Source organism: Heptranchias perlo, chromosome 9, assembly GCF_035084215.1.
Source record: "Heptranchias perlo isolate sHepPer1 chromosome 9, sHepPer1.hap1, whole genome shotgun sequence".
NCBI classification, from domain to species: Eukaryota; Metazoa; Chordata; class Chondrichthyes; order Hexanchiformes; family Hexanchidae; genus Heptranchias; species Heptranchias perlo.
Window position 1 is genome coordinate 17,097,131 of NC_090333.1, and position 22,335 is coordinate 17,119,465.

At 39.3% G+C, this 22,335-nt stretch overlaps 1 protein-coding gene across 1 annotated transcript in view; it reads left to right on the forward strand.

Moving 5' to 3' along the window:
• Nucleotides 1-22,335, forward strand: part of brdt (bromodomain, testis-specific) — a 167,493-nt gene that overhangs the window by 41,371 nt on the left and 103,787 nt on the right. Inside the window, exons 2-5 of the mRNA XM_067989576.1 lie at nt 6,517-6,609; nt 6,809-7,112; nt 10,958-11,095; nt 11,179-11,320. Of these exons, the coding sequence (XP_067845677.1) occupies nt 6,909-7,112; nt 10,958-11,095; nt 11,179-11,320 (484 nt within the window). The 5' untranslated portion in view covers nt 6,517-6,609; nt 6,809-6,908. The remainder of the gene's footprint in view (nt 1-6,516; nt 6,610-6,808; nt 7,113-10,957; nt 11,096-11,178; nt 11,321-22,335) is intronic.

Here is a 22,335-nt window from a genome sequence, read left to right on the forward strand (position 1 = left end):
TCTACAAACAAAATATTGCAGTCATCTGATGGGGAAAATTCATGGGGATGTGGTCCCTATAAGAGCCTTTCACCTTTTGCAATCCAATGATCTGCTAACACTGCTAAATGTTGGTGTTTGTTCTGGCTTACCACTTTTGTTATCAGTTAGCTTTGAGGCCCTAAGCAAGAACACATAATTAAATGAATAGTTAGTCAAATTGGCCAATTTGCACCCAGATAGAAAGAAAAGAGGGGGCTTTGTATGTGGCATTTGCACCTCAATATATAGCATTCGTTCATACCTTGTAACCTCAGCTATCAATGGAGGAGAATTTTTAAGGGCTTGTATTTGCCTGAGTCAGTTGTTTTTCTCTCTTTAAATACAGGTACCATGTTTGCCTCTTTCTGTTTGTTCTCACTAGGTGAAGTTCCACAAAGTATGAAGAAAGAACAGGGTATTCACCTATAAAACCCACTTCAACCAGAATCCATATGATTCTTTCATGGGCTTCCCTCCTACACCACCTATTGATTCCCTAATCTAAGGCCCAGCTTTAGATTTTTCCAAGTCAACTCGTCCTTGGCATTAGTTTCTGTCAACAGTTAACTTTGTGGTGTATATTGAATGCAATGGATTTTTTTCTAGTCATGACCATATTTAACTTATGTGAAACACTTACCTTGTGATCGTCTCACCTGGAACCTTAGTGTGGCAACAATGTTCAAATTTGATTTACCTCTAAACATCTTCAACTGCAGAGCAGCTTTCAGCTCACTAGGCTGGGTAGAAGACATGTCGAACTCCCTACATCCAATTCTAGTTACAATACTGAGAATAACGAGTGAAGACTGTTGCAGTTGAACAAAGCAGCTAAAGTGGTAGTCTTTAATCAGTGCTCTGGATATGGCACTGACATCGGGAAGTACATAACTAAACTTTGGGTCCAATTGATCTTTATTCTAATTGACATTAAGATATTTATTATATGGTGACATTTGGGAAACACACTGTTCTGTGCAATAGTGTCCAGTTAGATATTTTTATTTATAATTCCTACATCCCATTTCTATTTTTTTTTTATGGCCCAGAGAGCTCAGAATTGAGAACAGGCTCTGAGCCATTAGCCCTGATGGATTTCCACCTCTTGTCTTCTCATCTTCCACAAAGATGATTAGGAGACCTTGGCTCATTCTATTTTGTCCACCAATATTGTCCAGACTATCTGCTAATGAGGAACCATATTTATTTATAGCCTGTGGCTGGTTCTTATTTCTTCCAACCCCCATTGATTTTCCAAGAAAAGTAGCTGTGGCCCAAGAATAATGAACTGAAAGGTTACATATAAACAAGACCTACCATTGCTTATGAATGTGACTATGCTTATTCGGAGCAGGTTAAGTCAAATACATTAGCCCAAGTCACTGAAGCAGTTATCTTAATAATGTACAAATGAAAGATAGTGTTCTAAAGCCAAATCACTGCAGTCCTTTGACATAGGAAAAAGTGGGCTGAGATCTAAGGTATTTTGTTTCACAAATGCACATGGTTAGATTTGTCAGGCTTCCTAGTGGATTGCAAATAATTTGGAATTAGTTGGACTAATTAACTTTACCATTGATAACCTTTGAACTTTGGTGCTTCATAATGCTATCAAAAGTATACTTCAAAAATGTAGTCTCACTAAACTGGCACCCAACTTGCTGCTACTTTTTAAAATTTAAAATAAAAAGGTGCAGGGCTTCCACAAAAGAGATGAAAAAAATTGCTGCTGCCACTGCTACCTCCTCCCCAGCGTGATTGCCAATCATCAATTTATTCAACACTACTGGAAAATCCAGCAGGGAACATTTCCACTTTCAGGTGAATGGGATCTTTTGTTGGATGGAAAAGTAAAGAATATTGTTAGTGAAGGTTAAGCCCTTCACATAGAATCATAGAATGGTTACAGAACAGGAGGAGGCCATTTGACCCATCGAGTCCATGCCAGCTCTTTGTAAGAGCAATCCAGTTAGTCCCATTCCCCTGGTCTATCCCCGTAGCCCTGCAATTTTTTTCCCTTCAAGTATTTATCCAATTCTTTTTTGAAAGCCACATTGACTTTAAGAGTGATGTACTTAAGTCAGAAACTAGAGTCTTAAACTTAAATAAAGCCAATTATATAGGTATGAGGGGTGACTTGGCTAAGATAGATTGGGAAATTAGATTTTAAAAAGTATGACAGTAGATAAGCGATAAGCAATGGCAAACATTTGAAGAAATATTTCATAATTCTCAACGAACATATTTTCCATTGGAAAGATAAAAACTCAAGGGGAAAAGTGATCCATCCGTGGCCAACTAAAGAAGTTAAGGATAGTATTAGATTAAACAAAGAGGCTTATTTTGCCAAGAAGAGTAGTAAGCCAGAGAATTGGGAGAATTTTAGAAACCAACAAAGTATGACCAAAAAATTGATAGGAGAAAATAGAATGAGATTAAACTAGCAAGAAATATAAAAACATATAAGAAGAGTAGCAAAAGTAAATGTTGGTCCCTTAGAGGCTGAGACAGGAGAAATTATAATGGGGAATAAGGAAATGGCAGAGATGTTAAACAAATATTTTGTATCTGTCTTCACAGTAGAAGACGCAAAGCATACCAGAAATAATGGGGAACCTAGGGTCTAATGAGAGTGAGGAACTTAAAGTAATTAATATTAGTAAAGAAAAAGTACTGGAGAAATTAATGGGACTAAAAGCTGACAAATCCCCTGGACCTGATGGGCTACATCCTAGGGTTCTAAAAGAGGTGGCTGCAAAGATAATGGATGCATTGGTTATGATCTTCCAGAATTCCCTAGATTCCGGAACGATCCCAGTGGATTGGAAGGTACCAAATGTAACCCCGCTATTTAAGAAAAGAGGGAGAGAGAAAACAGGGAACTACAAGCCAATTAGCCTGACATCAGTCGTTGGGGAAAATGCTGAAATCCATTATTGAGGAAGGTGGTAACAGGGTACTTAGAAAATCATAATATGATTAGGCAGAGTCAGCATGGTTTTATGAAAGGGAGATTATGTTTGACAAATCTATTAGAGTTCATTGAGGGCATAACTAGCAGGGTAGATAAAGGAGAACCAATGGATGTAGTATATTTGGATTTTCAAAAGGCATTCAATTAGGTTCTACACAAAAGGTTTACACAAGATTAGGGCTCATGGGGTTGGGGGTAATATATTGGCATGGATGGAGGATTGGTTAACAGACACAAAACAGAGTAGGAATAAATGGGTCATTTTCAGATTGGCAGGCTTTAACTAGTGGGGTGCCACAAGGATTAGTGCTTGGGCCTCAGCCATTTACAATCTCTATTAATGACTTAGGTGAAGGAACTGAGTGTAATGTATCCAAGTTTGCTGACGATACAAAACTAGGTGGGAAAGTAAGCTGTGAGGAGGACACAAACTGCAAAGTGATATAGCTATGTTAAATGAGTGGGCAAGAAGGTGGCAGATGGAGTATAATGTGGAGAAATGTGATGTTATTCACTTTGATAGGAAGAATAGAAAAATAGAATATTTTTAAAATGGTGAGAAACTATTAAATGTTGAGAGATTTGGGTGTTCTTGTCTACAAAACACAGGAAGTTAACATGCAGGTACAGCAAGCAATCAGGAAGGCAAATGGTATGTTGGCCTTTATTGCAAGGGTGTTGGAGTACAAGAGTAAGGAAGTCTTGTTACAATTTTACAGGACTTTGATGAGACCACACCTGGAGTACTGTGTACATTTTTGATCTCCCTACCTAAGGAAGGATACACTTGCCTTAGGTGGTGCAACAAAGGTTCACTAGATTGATTCCTGGGATGAGAGGGTTGTCCTATGAGGAGAGATTGAGTAGAATGGGCCTATATTCTCTGGAGTTTAGAAGAATGTGAGGTGATCTCATTGAAACGTATAAAATTCTGAGGGCTTGACAAGGTAGGTGCAAGGAGGCTGTTTCCCCTGGTTGGAGAGTCTAGAACTAGGGGTCATCATCTCAAGACAAGGGGTCGAACATTTAGGACTGAGATGGAGGAATTTTTTCACTCGGGTTATTAATATTTGGAATTCTCTACCCCAGAGGGCTGAGGATGCTTAGTTGTTTATATTCAAGACTGAGATCGATGGATTTTTGGACTCTAAGGGAATCAAGGGATATGTGAAGATCAGCCATGATATTAAATGTAGGAGCAGGCTCAAGGGGCCGCATGGCCTACTCCTGCTCCTATTTATGTTATGTTTCTAAAAGCTTTCCCACCACCAAGGTTAAACTGACAGGCCTGTAGTTGCCGGCTATATGCATAGTGATTTCTTAGAAATTTGGGTGGCTTTCTCGGGGCAATCAGTTGCTTATGCCAATAGTGTAGAAACATTAGTTTTGTCTGGCCACAGGAAAACTCAACATTGTAGTTCCAAGAAAGATCGAAGTGTCCATTGTATTTGAAACAAAACTGATTTGAATGTCTTTTTCTGTTCACTGGCGCACAAGATCCTTGCCGTCCGTGGCTTTATTGTGGATGATTGTATTGACATCCTGGCTTTGACTGAAAATTGGCTCATGGATGGTGACACGTTGCTTGTTACTGAAGCCTCCCCACCTGGCTTTACTTTACACTACTTGTCATGGCCAAACTGTTGTGGTGTGGCCAATGTCACCAAATCACATCCTTGTGTCTCCCCATATCCTCTGGTACTTTCTCCCCCTTTAAGCACTTCACCTTGGATTACCCCTCTTGCCTCTCCTTGATAATCCTCACCATCTACTGCTCCCCACTTTCTCTCAAATACCTTCCCTCTTTTCTTCTTTCAATCTATTAAATGAGTGTTGAGATGAAGATTGAAATTAGCAACCTTTGCCTCTTCTCTGAACTCACTTGCCACCCTGTCCTACCTAAACCTCTTCCTCCATATAAGCTCTCCTACCCATACTGAATTCCTTTGTCTAAAGTGGTAACGCTTTCTATGTCCTTGAAATGCCTGAAGCTGTCTAGACCAGGGTATAGAAATACTTCCATATTTTTAGCGGTTAGCTGAATCAGAGTTACACATGAGGCATAGCTGAAATGTCTGTTAATCCAAGAACCAGTTAGTTCTAAAAATGACACAAGAATTCTGAAACACTGTTATTTTGGTTTCAGAAAACTGTTTTAAGCATGTGAGTTAAGTAGCATTTTGCTATTTTATCTGTCAATTTATTTTGTTTCTGTATAAATTCACAGTTTGTAATAAACTAAATTTGTAGCTTTAGTCTGAACTATTATGTTCATCACTTTTTTTAATCCAAAGGAATGATAAGGAGACTGCAGTGGTACCATGTACATCTTTCCAGTGTAAATTGGGAAGAGTAATTCTTAGTGCTGCAGTGTGCTAACCCATTCGTTCCATGCTCAAGTTTTGGATCATAGGAGGTGTGGATTTGCCCATGCAAATTGCCCTGTTGCTGTGAGGATGAATAGTGTGGAGAAACCTGAATTGTAACAGTACGCTTTTTGCCAAAAATCCTAAGTTTCACTCATATGTCAGGAAACCAATGCTGATGTCTCACATGTTGCCTCGTGTTTCTTCCATTCAAAGAAAATTAACCAATATACACAGAGCTTTAGTTTACTATGTCGTCGGGGCAGAAAAAAATCCACTTGCCTTGGCAGTGGTTTCCTATTGAGAAAATCTATTATTAAATGAAGGTTAGTCAGTAGAATGTACCTCCTTGAGTTGCTCACTGGCAGGGCAGGATCCAGCAGGGAAAATCAGAGTTCATTCTACTAATGTGTGGGCTTAATATGTAAAAGGTTTTGATTGATGTGGTTAGCTATGTAGAGCAACTTACATGCTTTCCCCAAGTGGTTAGTCTTTTGATCTAATGGCCGATAACATTTTTGGGACTGCAATACTCCAATATGATCTGTAACTAACTAGTTACTGTTTCCTCCAGCTAAATATTGGGAAGACCGTAGTCATTGTTTTCGTTCCCCGCCACAAACTCTGTTCCCTAGCCACCGACTCCATCCCTCTCCCTGGCCACTGTCTTGAGGCTGAACCTTGGTGTCCTATTTGACCCTGAGATAAGCTTCTGACCACATCTGCTCCATCACCAAGACCACCTACTTACACCTCCATAACATTGTGCATCTCTGCCCCTGCCTCAGCTCATCTGCTGAAACCCTCATCCGTGCCTTTGTTACTTCCAGACTCGACTATTCCAATGCTCTCCTAGCTGGCCGCCTATCTTCCACACTCCATAAACTTGAGCTCATCCAAAACTCAGCTGCCCGTATCCTAACATTAGTGTTTAATGTTTTGTATGCTTTTTAGAATTTGGTCTTCTTGGGTTATACCCTTGGAGCTTATTGATCATTGCATACTGTTTTCAGGGCTGACAGAACACACCCATTTAATTGTCCCTTTACCGGACGCTGTATAGGCTTTGCTGAACGCTATGGATTATATTTCTTAAATTTTTTTTTGTATTTGGTTCATTATTCAGTTTCTTGTAACAAGGATTTTAATTCCTAGGCAAGCAAGGGATACAGCTTTCGAAATAAGAATTGATAGCGCTTTGCTACAGGAAACTCGCCAAGAACCAAGAGAACATGAAAAACTCTCATTGTAGGTTTTGCTTCACATTTTCGCCATTGGCATAAATTGAATCTTTTGCATGGGCTTGTTTTGTGTCCAATGGTCATGCTTTCTTTCTAAAAATGTTTCTGCCGTCTGAATTAATTGATAACTGAGGTCAAAAGATTTGTGATATAAATTGAAATATAAAGAGCAATGTTCTCTAAAGTATATTGTTCATCTTTAACAGATTACACCATGAAGCCATGATGGGATTAATGATCTGTCAGGAGCATTAAAAGGAAAGTTTAAAAACCTGTTGGCTGAGCACAAGAAGTTTGAAATTCAAAATGACATCGATGGTGGAAAAAAGACCCCAGCAAGAACATACAATTGTGAATCCGCATCCACCAGAATATCGCAACCCAAAGAAACCTAACCGCATGACAAATCAGCTGCAGTATTTGCAGAAAGTGGTGGTAAAAGCTTTGTGGAAGCACCATTTTGCATGGCCATTCCAGCAACCTGTTGATGCTGTAAAGCTAAATTTACCTGTAAGAATTGTATATAATCTGATTAGAACATATAGTGCTCTACTTAATTACACGGCCATGGTTTATTTAGCAGCAGCATTAATTAACAAATTACACTGCAGATTAGATTTATAAAATGTGGGGTTGGAGCCCAAAATACTATTTTTTAGATGAGTCCAAACAGGAAAATGAGTTTGATTTTGGTGTACGGACAGCCTGTCTTGCACTGTAACGGAAGCATAAATAACAATGGCAGCAAATGCTAATATAGTACATACTTTATTATGATGCTCACATGAGAACTTTGCATCTGGAAACCCACTTTCAGCTGTGCTGATAACATGGTTTGTGCCTTTTGATGTTTTTTGTCCATTATTCCTCCATAACTTCAGTGGAGAGAAGGTGCACATGGGGGTGAGTATTCTTTTCTGAAAAGGGACAGTTGATTGCTGTGGCTTCGAATGTTTATCCAGTTTTCCTTTAAAATATGCAATGGACTCTGCCTCAAAGCAGTGACAAGCATTCCATGTTCCAACATCTCCTGCGTAACAGAAATTTCCCCTAACCCCTCTCCTCACTCTCCTTAGTGACTATTTTAAATAGATGACCTTTTGTCTCTGATTTGCCCGCCAGAAGAATTAGTGAAGGTGGACCAATTTCTAATATCAGAAAAGTCTGGGAGTTTACTGCTATACTCCTAGCTCTTTGGAAATGTCTGGAGTAGTCTGTTCTTAAGCCAATCTGTTAGGGGGAATCTTTGGGGAAAATTGGAATTCTATTTATGGCTTGCATTAGCATGAAGTCTCTTCTATGGTGGCATATATTATTATTTTGTAGCCATTAAATGCTGAGATGAAAAGGGTGGGACAACTAGAACCATAGATGTTTACAGCACAGAAGGAGACCATTCGGCCCATTGTGCCTGTACCAGCACTTTGCTAGAGTAATCTAAAACTAATCCCACTGCCCTGCTCTCTTCATAATCCTGTATAATCCTCTGCTTCAAATGTTTATCCAGTTTTCCCTTAAAATATGCAATGGACTTTGTTTCAAAGCAGTGACAAGCATTCCATGTTCCAACATCTCTGCGTAACAGAAATTTCTCCTAACCCATAGAAAAGATACAGCACAGAAGGGGGCCATTTGGCCCATCATGTCCGCGCGGGCTTGAAGAACAACCAGGTGCCCATTCTAATCCCACCTCTAGCACCCGGTCTGTAGCCCTGCAGCTTTCAGCACTTTAGGTGCAGGTCAGGTACTTCTAAAAAGAGTTGAGGGTCCCTGCCTCTACCACCAATTCGGGCAGTGAATTTCATACACCCACCACCCTCTGGTAAAAAATAGTTATTCCTTGCGTCCCCTCTAATCCTTCTGCCAATCAGCTTAAATCTATATCCGCTAGTTCTTGAACTCTCCGCTAGGGGAAACAGGTACTCCCTGACTACTCTATCTGGGCCCCTCATAATTTTGTACACCTCAATCAAGTCTCCCCTCAGCCTCCTCTGCTCCAAGGAAAACAATCCCAGCCTATCCAATCTCTCCTCGTAGCTGCAATTTTCAAGCCCTGGCAACATTCTTGTAAATCTTCTCTGCGCTCTCTCCAGAGCAATTACGTCCTTCCTGTAATGTGGTGACCAGAACTGTACACAATACTCCAGCTGTGGCCTTACCAGCGTTTTATACATTTCCGTCATTACATCCCTGCTTTTGTATTCTATACCTCAGCTAATAATGGAGAGCTTTCCGGATGCCTTCTTCATGACCTTATCTACCTGTACTGCCACCTTCAGGGACCTGTGCACATGCACTCCAAGATCTCTCACTTCCTCTACCCCGCTCAATATATTCCTGTTTACTGTGTTTACCCTCCCTAAGTGCATTACCTCACACTTCTCCGAGTTGAACTTCATTTGCCACTTTTCCACCCACTCCACCAACCCATTGATATCTTCTTGGAGTCTACAGCTATCCTCTTCACTATCAACTACATGGCCAATTTTTGTGTCGTCTGCAAATTTGCCAATCCTGCCCCCTACATTCAAGCCCAAATCGTTAATATATACCATAAATAGCAAGGAACCCAACACTGAGCCCTGTGGCACACCACTGGAAACGGATTTCCATTCGCAAAGACCATCCATTGACTTTTACTCTTTTGTTTCCTCTCACTCTCTGTGACTATTTTAAATTGATGACCTCTCGTCACTGATTTGCCCACCAGAAGAAATGGTCTTTCCCTATGTACTCTATCAAAGCTCTTCATAATTGGAAAAACCTTCATTTGGATCTCCTTTTAGCCTTCACTGCTTCATTGGAAATAGTCCCAGTATCTGAACTGTCTCCTCGTAATTTTGCTTGGCATCATCCTGGTCAATCTACACTGTATACTCTTGCTTTAATACCTTCTAGTAAAAAATGTTTTAAAAATTGTTCTTGGGATGTGGGCGTCGCTGGTGAGGCCAACGTTAATTGCCCATCCCTTGTTGCCCTGAGAAGATGGTGGTGGGCCTTCATGATCCGCTGCAGTAGCAGTTTCATACAACTGAATGGCTTGCTAGGCCACTTCAGAGGGCAATTAAGAGTCAACCATGTTTGTGTGGGACTCAAGTCATGTATACGTCAGACTGGGTAAGGATGGCAGGTTTTCTTTCCTAAAGGATGTTAGTGAACCAGTTGGGTTTTACAAAAATCCAATAACTTTATGTTCACTTTTCTACTGATGCAAGCTTTTTTAAAAAAAATATATAAATTCTCAAACTGCCATTGTGGGATTTGAATTTGCATTTTCTGAATTATTAGTCCAGGCCTCTTAATTACTAGTACAGTTTTCTATAATGGTACACCCAAAATAATACAAAGTACTCTGTGGTCTAACCAATGTTTTTCAAAATTTATCATTTAGTTTACTCTTGTACAATATACCCCTATTATAAAACCGAAAAGCTGTTGGCCATTTTTATGGCTTTCTCTGCCAGTGCACTTACTTTCAGGGAACGATGTATTTGAACCCCAACATCTTTTTGTTCATCTTTCCATTGAGTGTATTTTTTGTTTTTCCTCCCAAACTGTATTGTCTTAACCTTATCCACATCAAGGGGCATCTTCCACCTGTCTGCACATAACCTGTGTGTTTTCTTGAAATCTTTTGCAGTCATCCTTGCTGTTTAACAGCCTACCCCCACTTTTGGGTCATCGGCAAATTTCAAGATTAAGCTTCATAAGTCCAAGTCCAAATCAACTATGTACCAAGAACAAAAGTAGACCCAGCTGTGCCCTTGTGGTGCACCACTTCCAGCCCTTCTGAAATATAAACAACACACATTGACCCTAAATATTTGTTTTGTACAGATCAATCAACTTTCTATCTGTGCTGTTATATTTCCTCATACCATATCCTGAATTTTTGTAACATGCCTGTTGAGATGCCTAATTGAATGCCTTCTGCACACCCATGTACACTACAACTACTGAATTCTCTTCATCTAATAATCAGTCCCTTTTTTAAAAAAAAAACCCTCTAATTTGTCCTAATTCAAGATTAAAATGTTTGATCTGGTAACTCAACCTTTTTAATTATGGGTCATTTTGTTATTTTACTAACGTCTACATTTTATATCCAAAATAATGGGTAATAAACATCAAGGCTGAGGAGGGGAAATACTTAGTTTACCATTTGTTCAGTGTGTATGAGGTTGTTTTAAAGAGTGTACATTTTTTTAAAGATGGTTCAATTACTCTTAAATGGGCGAACCAATTGAAGAAGGGAGTAATTAAAACTAGTAACTAGTTTGAGCAATTATTTTTTTCTTAAATATACCATGACTCCATTTATATGCTGCTCCTTAGCATGATTTCTTTTTCCACAGGATTATTATCGAATAACAAAGAACCCAATGGATTTGGGTACAATCAAAAAACGCTTGGAAAACAAATATTACTGTAAAGCGATGGAGTGCATAGAAGACTTAAATACAATGTTTACCAACTGTTACGTATATAACCGGGTATGTTATTACACCTTTTATAATTGCATGAATGAATGCTTTTTGTTATGTTGATAAAAGATATAACTAGTATCTGTTTATAGCCAGGTGATGATATAGTTCTAATGGCACAAGGATTGGAGAAGCTTTTTCTACAGAAGGTGGCACAAATGCCACAAGAGGAAATAGAACTTCCAGTGGTTGCTAACAAAAAAGGAGGGAACGGCAAAGGAAGAAAAAGACCAGGTAATCAATTGTACAAATACCCCCTCCTTGTTTATAACATTCTCTTTTGTGGGGGGTGGGGGCAAGCATCCTGAATCTTCTGTAATGTAAGCTGCATGTGGAAAAAGGCAGGAGCCAGAGTCCTGCACCTTTTTTTATAGCCCAGTATAACATCAAGTGAAATTCTTAGTCTATGATGATCCTTAAACTTTGAAATCTGCTCAAAAAACCTGCGGTTTGCGGCTGTTAGTCAAGTTGCAAGTACCTTGGTAAATTTGTAAAACTTCTCCCTGATGGGGAGGGAACTAGCACTGAGTAGGCGTCATAGTCAGAGGAGGTGGTTGAAGGCATGCTGGGAGTTGTTTTGAAGAGGCTTATGTGGTGGAAATATAACAAGCTGGATGGGTTTTGGAAGAGAATTTGAGTACGGGGAGTGAAGGTTCAAGACTCTATCACTGGAGGAACGGGGGAGGGAAGTAGAATATGCTACAGTCTGAAATGTGAAGTGTGCAAACTGGAACGTAGCTCAGGGAAAGGTTGCAGAGATAGGGCTATAGAAGAATTTTATAAATGAGGATAAGGAGTTTGAAATTAATGTGCTAAGGTCAGAGGTCAAACAGTACTGCAGAGGTGGAAATAGATGACCTTGGTGGATTTGATGTGGGGATTTGAAAATCAGCTGAGTCGAAAGGGGCACCAAGGTCAGCCTGACTGTGCAACTGGGGAGGGATTTCAATTGGGCTATGGTGTGGTGTTTCTGGTGGGGAGTATACCAAGATGGTTTGGTCTTACCAGTGTCAAACTAGGATAGAACTGCAAGGAAGAGAAAAGGACTGCAAGGAAAAAAAGTTTTTTAAAAAAAGGAGGACTGAATGAAATAAAAGGGAAATTGTAAATCAAGTGACACACTGATAAAAGATGGCAACAGATTGGTGAAGCTCTTGCTGGTTCTCCATCCATTCAACCTACAGTTTTATTTTGAGATGGTTGTGAAACGGATCCTCCATATCCTCTGAACACCTAACAAAATAATAAGGAAACACAATGGGGAGGGTGAAGAAAGGAAATCCAAGCCTGACCAACCTCTCAGACCCTGGTCATCTCTGGCAGCTGCACTTCAGTGGACTCCAGATTGGGTAATGTTCCTGAGGTAGTTAGTGGGCATTAAAACTATATAAATCAGTTAAGGCAAAACAGGTTGCGGCCTTGTTTCGGCAGGAGCAGACAAGAAAACAGAGCCAGGATTGTGAAGTTGAGTCACTGTTCAGGGTGGAGGACCACTGGGAATCCATGTTGAAGGAGATTGATGTGCTGGAAAAAAAAAGATGGTGGTAGCTGATAAACTAAATACCATCGCCTATTTTCAGCACATCTTACCCTGGCATCTGGGATTGCCAGAGTCTCTGAAGCTAGAAAATAACCAGGCATATTGCTCACTGCAGTTAAAATCTGACTACGAGAGTGCCACGTGATATCAAAAAATGCTCAAATTTCAAGGTAAATTGCAGGTTCTAGCAGCAGTGAGAAGAACAGTGGCCCAAACGGGATAGTTATCATTTGAAGATCTTCCCTGAGATGTCATATGAACTGCAGAAGCACTGGACTCAGTTTAATAGAACCAGAAGGAGTCTTGGTGATTGTGGTATTCAATGTGGCCTCATCTATTTTGTCTGCCAGAAAATTGATGGTTCCCAGAATCTTTGACTGTGGAACAAGAATTTAACACGGATGAAGATTTCTTGTGTTTTTACAAAAATGGACAGCTTGAAAATGGTAGTCTGGAAAATTGCAAATTGACAAACTGACAGACCAAAATTTTAAATTTGGATTTATTGGAGGGAGTTCACAGTAAGAACTGATTTTGGGGGCAGGGGGAGGAGCTAGGGAAATGATTGCATTAATTTGGTTTGTGTTCAGCTACCCATCAGAAAAAAGAAAGTGATATTAAATACAACTTTGAACATAAATGGATACTGTATATTATGTGCACATGAGCGCTTTGTTCCCATTGAAGCCCAGAGCACCTTTCCTAACGAATTGAGTCTGAACATAGAGGAACAGGATCTAAGGGTTTGTTCTTGGAATGCATAGAGGCAACTTGGAAGTAAGAGAAGGGTTTTGAATTTGGAAAGATTAGAAGGATCACTAGCAAGTATTAGGGTAGCTTAATGGGGTGGGTGGTTCTGTATGAAACGGGAAGCTTTGTTTTGAAAGGGGACTAGCTCCCTGAGATATATCTCTTGGATGAGAGAAATTTCTTGATTTTAACATGATGCCAGAGAGGTGGACTTTATAGCTTACCATAGTAGTTATTTGGCATAGTTGATGGGCTAATATAGAGAAAGAAGGATGTAATTTTTAGATTTGGGGAGAGGGAATATGAGGAATGTAAAATCAAATTTTGAAGGAGGGGAACCTGGACTTCTAGAATGAGGGGAATCCAGAATCTAATCAAGTGCTTTAAAATTCTACAACTGTTCAGCCTTTTATAGAGACCCATTTGGGTGGGAAAGAATACCTGAAACTTAAATTGTCAGTGGGGCAAATGCACTGCTTTTAATTTGAAATAATTTTGTGGGTGGCAATATTAATTCATAATTCTATTCCATTTACAATGTATCACTGTGTATGGCCCCTGAAGTGGAGGTATATTATAATTGACTGATTTGTTTTGGCATAGAAAAATCATTCTGGATAACACACATGCTAGTGGTTATCTCCTCCAGAATTGAAGAACTACCCATTGTGGGGGCCCAGAGTTATCTTGTGGAGTTTGGCAACAAGATGGGCCTGGGAGATGTATGAAGGCTACTCTACGGCCACATCTGGGATTTTGTTTTTATTCCCCACGCCATGAGGTATATTCTCAAATTAATAGCTTTTGGATACAATATAGTAAGGTTAGCAGTGGGAGAGAAATTGACCAAATAGTTACTTCATGCTCCAGTCTCCCTCAGCTTTGATCCTACAATGGAGAATGAACTATAATTTGCTGTTGGGCCACACCTCATACAAAGATTAGAGACAGTAATTGATAAGTACCTAAAGAAAATAAAAACTTGGTGGCCTCTGAGGCATACATATGGGGAATTCTCCTGGCAGTAAAGTGAGGGTACATAAATGAACTACATTTCAGCCAAAAAGAAAGAGAATATTGAGAGGCTGTCCATGCTGCAGACTGAGGTCCACCAGCTGGAGATGCAGCACTATTGTTCACAACTTTGAAGTAACTATTGAGAACTAATAAAGGCTAGACATAATCTTAACAGAGTAAACAGAATTTACTCTGGAGCTAGGCAACAATTTTTTGACCAGGATAAAAAATGGGGAAATTTCTAAATGGACAACTATAATAGGCAGAAGCAGTTGCAGCAATTAGGAATAAAACAGGAGCCGCAGAGAGAGATCAAGTCAATTTTAACCAGGAATTCTCTGAATTTTATAGGATTTGTATCCATCAAAATCCCAGACGTGAGCCTCTGAGTATGACAGTTTTTTTTTTGCAGGTCTTAAGACTCCGTTAGACCAGTCCTTCTGTGATCAATTGGTACGTCCCGTAGAGCTAGCTGAGGTGGAAAGGGCAATAAGGTACAAGTAAGGGGATAAGTCACGTGGTTCGGATGGGTACACGATAGGATTCTACAAAAAATTTCTACCCAAGCTGGGGCCTTTATTACTGACCACTCTTTGAACTGATTCACTTTTTTTAAAAAGGGAATGATCCCACCCACTCCAGTAGCTACATCGCACTCTTAAATGTTGACCGCAAGATACTGCTGCAATATTATAGAATTTTGTATCGTTGAATTTTGGAGCACAAAAGGAGGCCATTCAGTTAATCGCATCTGCACTGTGCCTCTCATCTATCTACTTAGTCCTATTCCTCTACTATTTGTCCATACCCTTTTTTTAAAAAAAGAATATATTTTTCAAATATTTATCCACTTCCCTTTTTAAAAGCTATTATGGATTTTGCTTCTGCCACTGTTTGTGGTAGGGTGTTCCATATCTTAACAATCCTCTGCTCAAAAATAAATACATTTCTGCTAACTATTTCCCTTCTAGTCTTCAATTTATGCTCTCTAATCACTGACCATGGATATAGTTTGTCATGATTAACATTTTCAAAACACTTTCTAATTTTACACCTCTATCAGATTTCTTCTTCTTCCCTGCTGTAGTGAAAAGAGCCCCAGTTTCTCTAGTCTATCCTCATAATTAAAACCTCTCATCTGTTGTACTGTTGACTACTGTTAATTTGATTTAATTAAGTTGCTTATTTCAAATTATTGAATAAAACAGCATTTACTTTCTCGTACTTAAAACAAAAATTAAGTGAATTCAAATTTTAAAATGTAGATTGTATCGACTTGGTGAATCTCCTAACTTCTCCACAGCCCTGACATCTTGTCCTAACATCTTTCCAAAATTGGTCACAACTGCATCCTAAACAATGATTTGTGTAGGCTCACCATTGCATCTTTGCTTTTATATCCCTATTTATGAAAACTAATATCCCATATGCTGTTTCTTTAAGACAGCTTTATCAACTCATGCTTTTAAAGATTAATGTCCGAACTCCTGTGTCTCTACTTGTAATCTAGTTAGTGTACTTTTACGTCCTTATTTTCTCTCCCAAAATGTCTTGCCTCACATTTCTCTGCATTAAATTTCATCTGACATCAGTCTATACTTTACAGTCCTTGAGCTAATCACGCTCCCTATTTTTGTCTGCAAATTTAGATGTGCCCCCATACTCAAGTTTACATATATATGTGTCTACATATGTACATAAAAAGATCTTGTATCTGTACGCATTTCCTGTCCAACTTCCCGTTGTCATAATTTTTGGTAATGCATTTATAATGGAGACTTTGCCTGTCGAGATGTAGTTGCAGATTTTCATCACTGTGATGCTGTGGCACAAGTCTGTCTCAGCTGTCTCCCATAACTTAGCATCTTTTTTTTCCCTTATTTTATGTTTTGTTTTAAATTATTGGGTGTTTAAAACCCTGTTTATTTTTGTTGCTTCTTTGGGTTTTTCAGCTGAACAACATAGCATCTAGGACCTCTTTCCTGTTGTGCAACTGGAAATGGTAGGGGGAAACCTGCCAGTTTCTGGTTGTGGTCTACTTGGTCCCACTTTCCCTGTTTGTTTTCCATGATAGTATGGTAATTGGCCTCATGGATCACTGTCACCCCCCCCCCCCCCTCCCCTCACCCATTCACCCCCTCTCATCCATGACCTCTAACCTCCCTGACCCCTTAGGCCTCATATCCGTCAAGCCAACACTAAATTGTAAATAGCAAGAATCTTTAGAACATAACATAAGAAATAGGAGCAGGAGTAGGCCATCCGGCCCCTCGAGCCTGCTCCGCCATTCAACAAGATCATGGCTGATCATCCCCTCAATGCCATTTTCCTGGACTATCCCCATATCTCTTGATGCCTTTAATATCTAGAAATCTATCGATCTCTGTTTTGAATGTATTCAATGACTGAGACTTCACAGCCCTCTGGGTAGAGAATTCCAAAGATTCACCACCCTCAGTGAAGAAATTTCTCTTCATCTCAGTCCTAAATGGCCTACCCCTTATTTTGAGACTGTGACCCCTGATTCTAGACTTCCCAGAAGCACTTAAACTGATTATACTATACAAATATAGTATTAACCATTTAAGTGGCTTATAAAACTAAAATGTTTTTATTAGCTGAGTCTTTTAGTTTTGTAACTTAATTTCGCTGTTCAGTAAATGCAGAGTAATCGCTTTATACCATGTTGACCAGTAAACTACTGGTGTAACCAGCAAACGTCACTTAATGCAGCAAGCATCAGTGGCAAAAGTAGGAAGGGGATATAATTTGCTGGTGCCTGCTGCTCCATTATTTTACTGATCTGTTGGTATGCCTGCCACTCTGCATTGATTAGCCTACTCCTCTTAATTCAAAGTGCTGTGCTGTTTTATTTAAGTGGATTAGTTCAAATTAGTGGATACTTTTTTTAATGCAAAAAATTATTTTTGGAAGTAATGGGAATAGACTGTCCACTTCTCCATTTAATTTACTGGTGCATGCTGCTGTTTTAATTAATTCACTACCTATTTAGCTGTGCTGCAGTATTTTTTCGCTGTCGTTGAGATATATGGTGTCAAAAGAAACAATGTTCTTATGTTCTTCAGTTTATTTTTTTTAAATCTCAATGTTGCAGTAGCAGCTTCTGTTGTCCATTGTTTTAAGGTGTATTGTCATCACATTCTGTGCTTGCGTGCGGGCTGATTTACAGTGTCAAATTCTATTTTTATTAAATGGTATTCTGGAATTTTTACTAGTGCGTCGGGATTGAATTATTTCTGAAAACTGTAAATGAGCCCATAAAAGGTTTTTTAAAAAAAATTTAAAAGGCTAATAGAATGTTGGCCTTTCTCTCAAGGGGGATGGAATACATAGGGGTGGATTATATTAGTTTATGTAAAGATCTGGATAGACCTCTTTTAAAGTACTGTGTTCGGTTCTGGACACTGCACCTCAGGAAGGAAATATTGGCCTTGGAGAGGATGCAGTGCCGTTTCACCAGAATGATACTGGAGCTAAATTATGAGGGCAGGTTATGTAAACTAGGCTTGTATTCCCTTGAGCATAGAAGATTGAGGGGTGATCTAATTGAGGTGTTTAAGATGATTAAAGGAGTTGATAGGGTGGATAGAGAGAAACTATTTCCTCTGGTGGGGGAGCCCAGAATAAAGAGGCATAACCTTAAAATTAGGAGCTAGGCTGTTCAGTGGTGATGTCAGGAAGCATTTCTTCACACAAAGGATAGTGGAAATCTGAAACACTCTCCCTCTAAAAAGCTGTTGAGGTTGGGGGTCAATTGAAAATTTCAAGACTGAGACTGATAGATTTTTGTTAGGCAAGGTTATTAAGGGTTATGGAATCAAAGCAGGTAGATGGAGTTATGATACAGATCAGCTATGATTTAATTGAATAGCGGAAGAGGCTTGAGGGGCTGAATGGCCTGCTCCTGTTCCTATAAAAACCTTCTATGCACTAATGTAACTTGCTATGTAAACATTTCCATTGGGAATTCTAATGTTAAAATGTCAACTCTTATCTGTTACACTTCCTTGTCACTATTAGGTGGCATTGTATTTTCCCCACAAACCACCCAATGCTTTCTGGAAAAAAATGCATTTGTCCCCTCTATAACTGAAATTTCTAATGTCCAAAATAAAGTTTTAAACAAATTTTTAATCACCTTTCACAATAATATGATTAAACACTCATTTGAAATGTCCATTGTCTTTTAACACCTTAATTAAAGTTCGTGCCTGGAAAAACCTGGGCTTCAACTTCAGCTGGAAAGAGCTTTCAATACCTGTGCATTATGAGCGTGTGCAGTTTGCAAAATTTCCCAGCATGCAGTTTGCATCCACAGGCAGAGAAGGGTATGTTCCCTCATCCTGTGAGGATTTGAGTCTCTTTGCTTTTTCCAAAAACCTTTGGCAGGGACAAGAGACTGAATTCTCAAAGCTTTTATTTCAGGCAAGTAATGACATTTATATAATGTATTAACAACTATGCTTTTCTGTTAAGAACTTTTCACAGACAAACAGCAACTGAAAGGGCAAATTTTCTGCTTCTGTACAGTGTACACTGGCAGCGCATAAAGAAATTGCACACCCCAGCCTGTGATTTTCCCCCAATAACATTAAAAAGCAGAAAATTTACACCTAAATGCCAAATAAAAAAAGATAGGAACTGGCTGATCAATGGAGTTAGGGTACAGATCAGCCATGACCTCATTGAATGGAGCAACAAACTCGAGGGGCTGAATGGCCTACTCCTGTTTCTATAAGGGCGAAGAGATGTTGCATGATACATGAGAGCACAAAGGAGCTGCTGACAGATTAGGAGAGGATGCTGACAAGTGAGAACATGGTGGGACGGGGGTTGGGTCCTGATGATTCGAAAGGGGCTAATGGTTTGGATCCTAGCCTCCTCTGCCCCACAGGCTGTTTAGACCCTGCACCCTCCTAATACTGTCTGACTCTGTCCCTGTTCAAAGCTCAACCCCCCTCCTCTTGGATACCAGGACCTCCCCTCCTGAGCCACGTGCTAATTGGCATAGGGATAGACAGATCAGGAAGGTGAATGTGTGGCTGAAAGACTGGTGTGGGAAGGAGGGGTTCCATTTCATGGGACACTGGCACCAATACTGGGACAGGAAGCAGCTATACCGCTGAGATGAGCTTCACCTGAACCAGAACACAAGCAGAAAGGATAAATAGGGTTGTGGATATGACTTTAAACTAATAAGACAGGGAGGGACCTGGTGAAAATAACAAGTCTGAAAATAAATGAAATAGGAGATGAGAGTGAAGGTCACTGAGTCACATTGAAACTACAGCACAAAAACAGGCCATTCGGCTCAGCTAGTCTATGCTGGCGTTTATGCTCCACACAAGCCGCCTCCGTCCATACTTCATCTAACCCGATCAGGATACCCTTCCATTCCTTTCTCCCTCATTATTTAGCTTCCTCTTAAATGCATCTATGCTATCTGCCTCAACTACTCCTTGTGGTAGCGCGTTCCACATTCTTACCACTCTTTGGGTAAAGAAGTTTCTCCTGAATATTCTCCTGATATTTACTAGTGACTATTTTATATTTATGACCTCTCGTTTTGGACTCCCCCCAAAGTGGAAGCACTTTCTCTACATCTACCCTATTAAACCCTATTATTACCTTAAAGACCTCTATCTCTATCACCCCTCAACCTTTTTTCTAGAGAAAAGAGCCCCAGCCTATTCAGCCTTTCCTGATTAGGATAATACCAGGACTGAGAGGATATATTTGTGAATCTTTTTTGGACCGTCTCCAATGCCTCTGTATCCTTTCTATAAATCTGGTGACCAGAACTGTGCACAGTACTCCATGAATGGTCTAACCAAGGTTCTATACAAGTTTAACATAACTTCTTTGCTTTTCAATTCTATCCCTGTAGAAATGAACCCTATTGCATGATTTGCATTTTTTGTGGCCTTATTAACCTGTGTTGCTACTTTTAGTGATTTGTGTATCTGTGCTCCTGTATCCCATTTAGCCTCTTATTATCCAAACAGTATGTGGCCTCCTTATTCTTTCTGCCAAAATGCACCACCTCACACTTATCTATATTGAAATTCATTTGCCAATTACACTCACATTCTGCAAATTTATTAGTGTCTTCTTGCATTTTGACTTATTCTTCCTTTTGTATTAACTATACCCCCCAATTTGATGTCATCTGCAAATTTTGAAATTGTACTTCCGAATCCAAATCGTTAATGTCGATGATTTGGTCAGATCAAGGTAAGGAATAAGGGCAACATAAATGGTTAGGGAACAAATACAGTTATAGAACATAAGTACAAAATGACTTTGTTTGTTTAAAAAATCTAGAAAATAAAGTGAGGGAAGCAGTTTTTAAAAAAAAATTAAATTGTCTGTACAGCAATGTCCAAAGCATCCGAAACAAAACTGGGGAACTGGAGGCAATCATTTGTAGCGAGGAGCCAGATATGTAGGGATAACAGAAATAAGGCTACATAAAGAACAAGACTGGCAGTTAAATATTGTAGGATATAATGTATTTAATGTACAATAAATGCTGGCCTCGCCAGCGACGCCTACATCCCGTGAACGAATTTTTAAAAAAAAGAAAGGATATGGAAGGAAGAAGGAGGTGGGGTAGCTACTAATTAGAGACAACATAATGGCAATAGAAAAAATGGACATACGGAATAAGATAGGAACAGAATACATATGGCTTGGGACAAAGGATAACAAGGGATCGATCGCGTTAATAGGTATATTCTACAGACCACCTAATACTAGAAGGGAAGTGGAGGAAAAAATATGTAGGCAAATCTATGAAATGAGTAAAAATCATTGAATAATAATCATGGGAGATTTCAACTACCCCCAAATAAACTGACAAGAGGAGGTCGGGAAAGGGGAATGTCGTTTTTACAATGTGTACAGGGCTCCTTTCTTACCCAGTATGTGAGAAGCCCAACAAGAGAGGAATCACTGCTGGATCTAATAATGGAAAATGAACCAGAGCAGCTAAGAGAAGTGAGTATAAGGGAACATCTAGGCAATAGTGATCATAACATAATCAGATTTAAATAATGATTTGAGAAAGATAAAGACCAAAGTAATAGATTTGAAAAAATCTAATTTTGAGGGGATGAGAATGGGACTAGGAAAGGTAAACTAGAGGGGAAAAAAATTGACAGTGCTGAGACGGCAGTGGGAATTATTTAAAACGGTGTTTAATAGAGTTCAGGAGAATTTTTTTTTTTTTTTGAAAAACCAATAATAAAACACCATGGTTGGATAAAGAGAAGGGTAAAATTAAGACTAAGGAAAAAGACATACTCTAAGTACATAGACAATAAAGGAGAGGATGACTAAAGGGAATATGAAGAGGTTAGGAAAGAAGTCAAAAATACAAAAGAGGAACTACAAAATTAAATTATCAAGGAATATTAAAAAAAAATTGTAAAGTATTCAACAGATACACAAATAACAAAAGAAAAATCAGGATAGGGATAGGGCCACTAAGGGATGCACAAGATAAACACATAGGTAATGACAGCGAAATGGCAGAAATATTGAATCGTTACTTTGCCTCAGTATCTACCAGGGAGACTAACAAGGTGGCATGACATTAGAAGACGACATTTAAGATAGAAAACTAATCAAACTTGGAGAGGATAAAACCCTGGTCCGGATGGATTGTATCCACAAATATTAAAAGTAGTTAGGGAGGTGTGTGTGTGTGAGAGTGAGAGAGAGAGAACTGGAATAGCTCCGGGTCTGGCGGACAGCTAATCTTGTTCCTATATTGTACAAAGGAGATAGAACAAGTCCAGGGAACTATAGACCAGTTATCTTGGCATCGGTGATAAAAAGAAAATGGAATCTTTGCTCAAAAATGTAATAGAGAAACATCTAGAAACGGCAAATATAATAGTCAGCAAGGGTTTCAGAA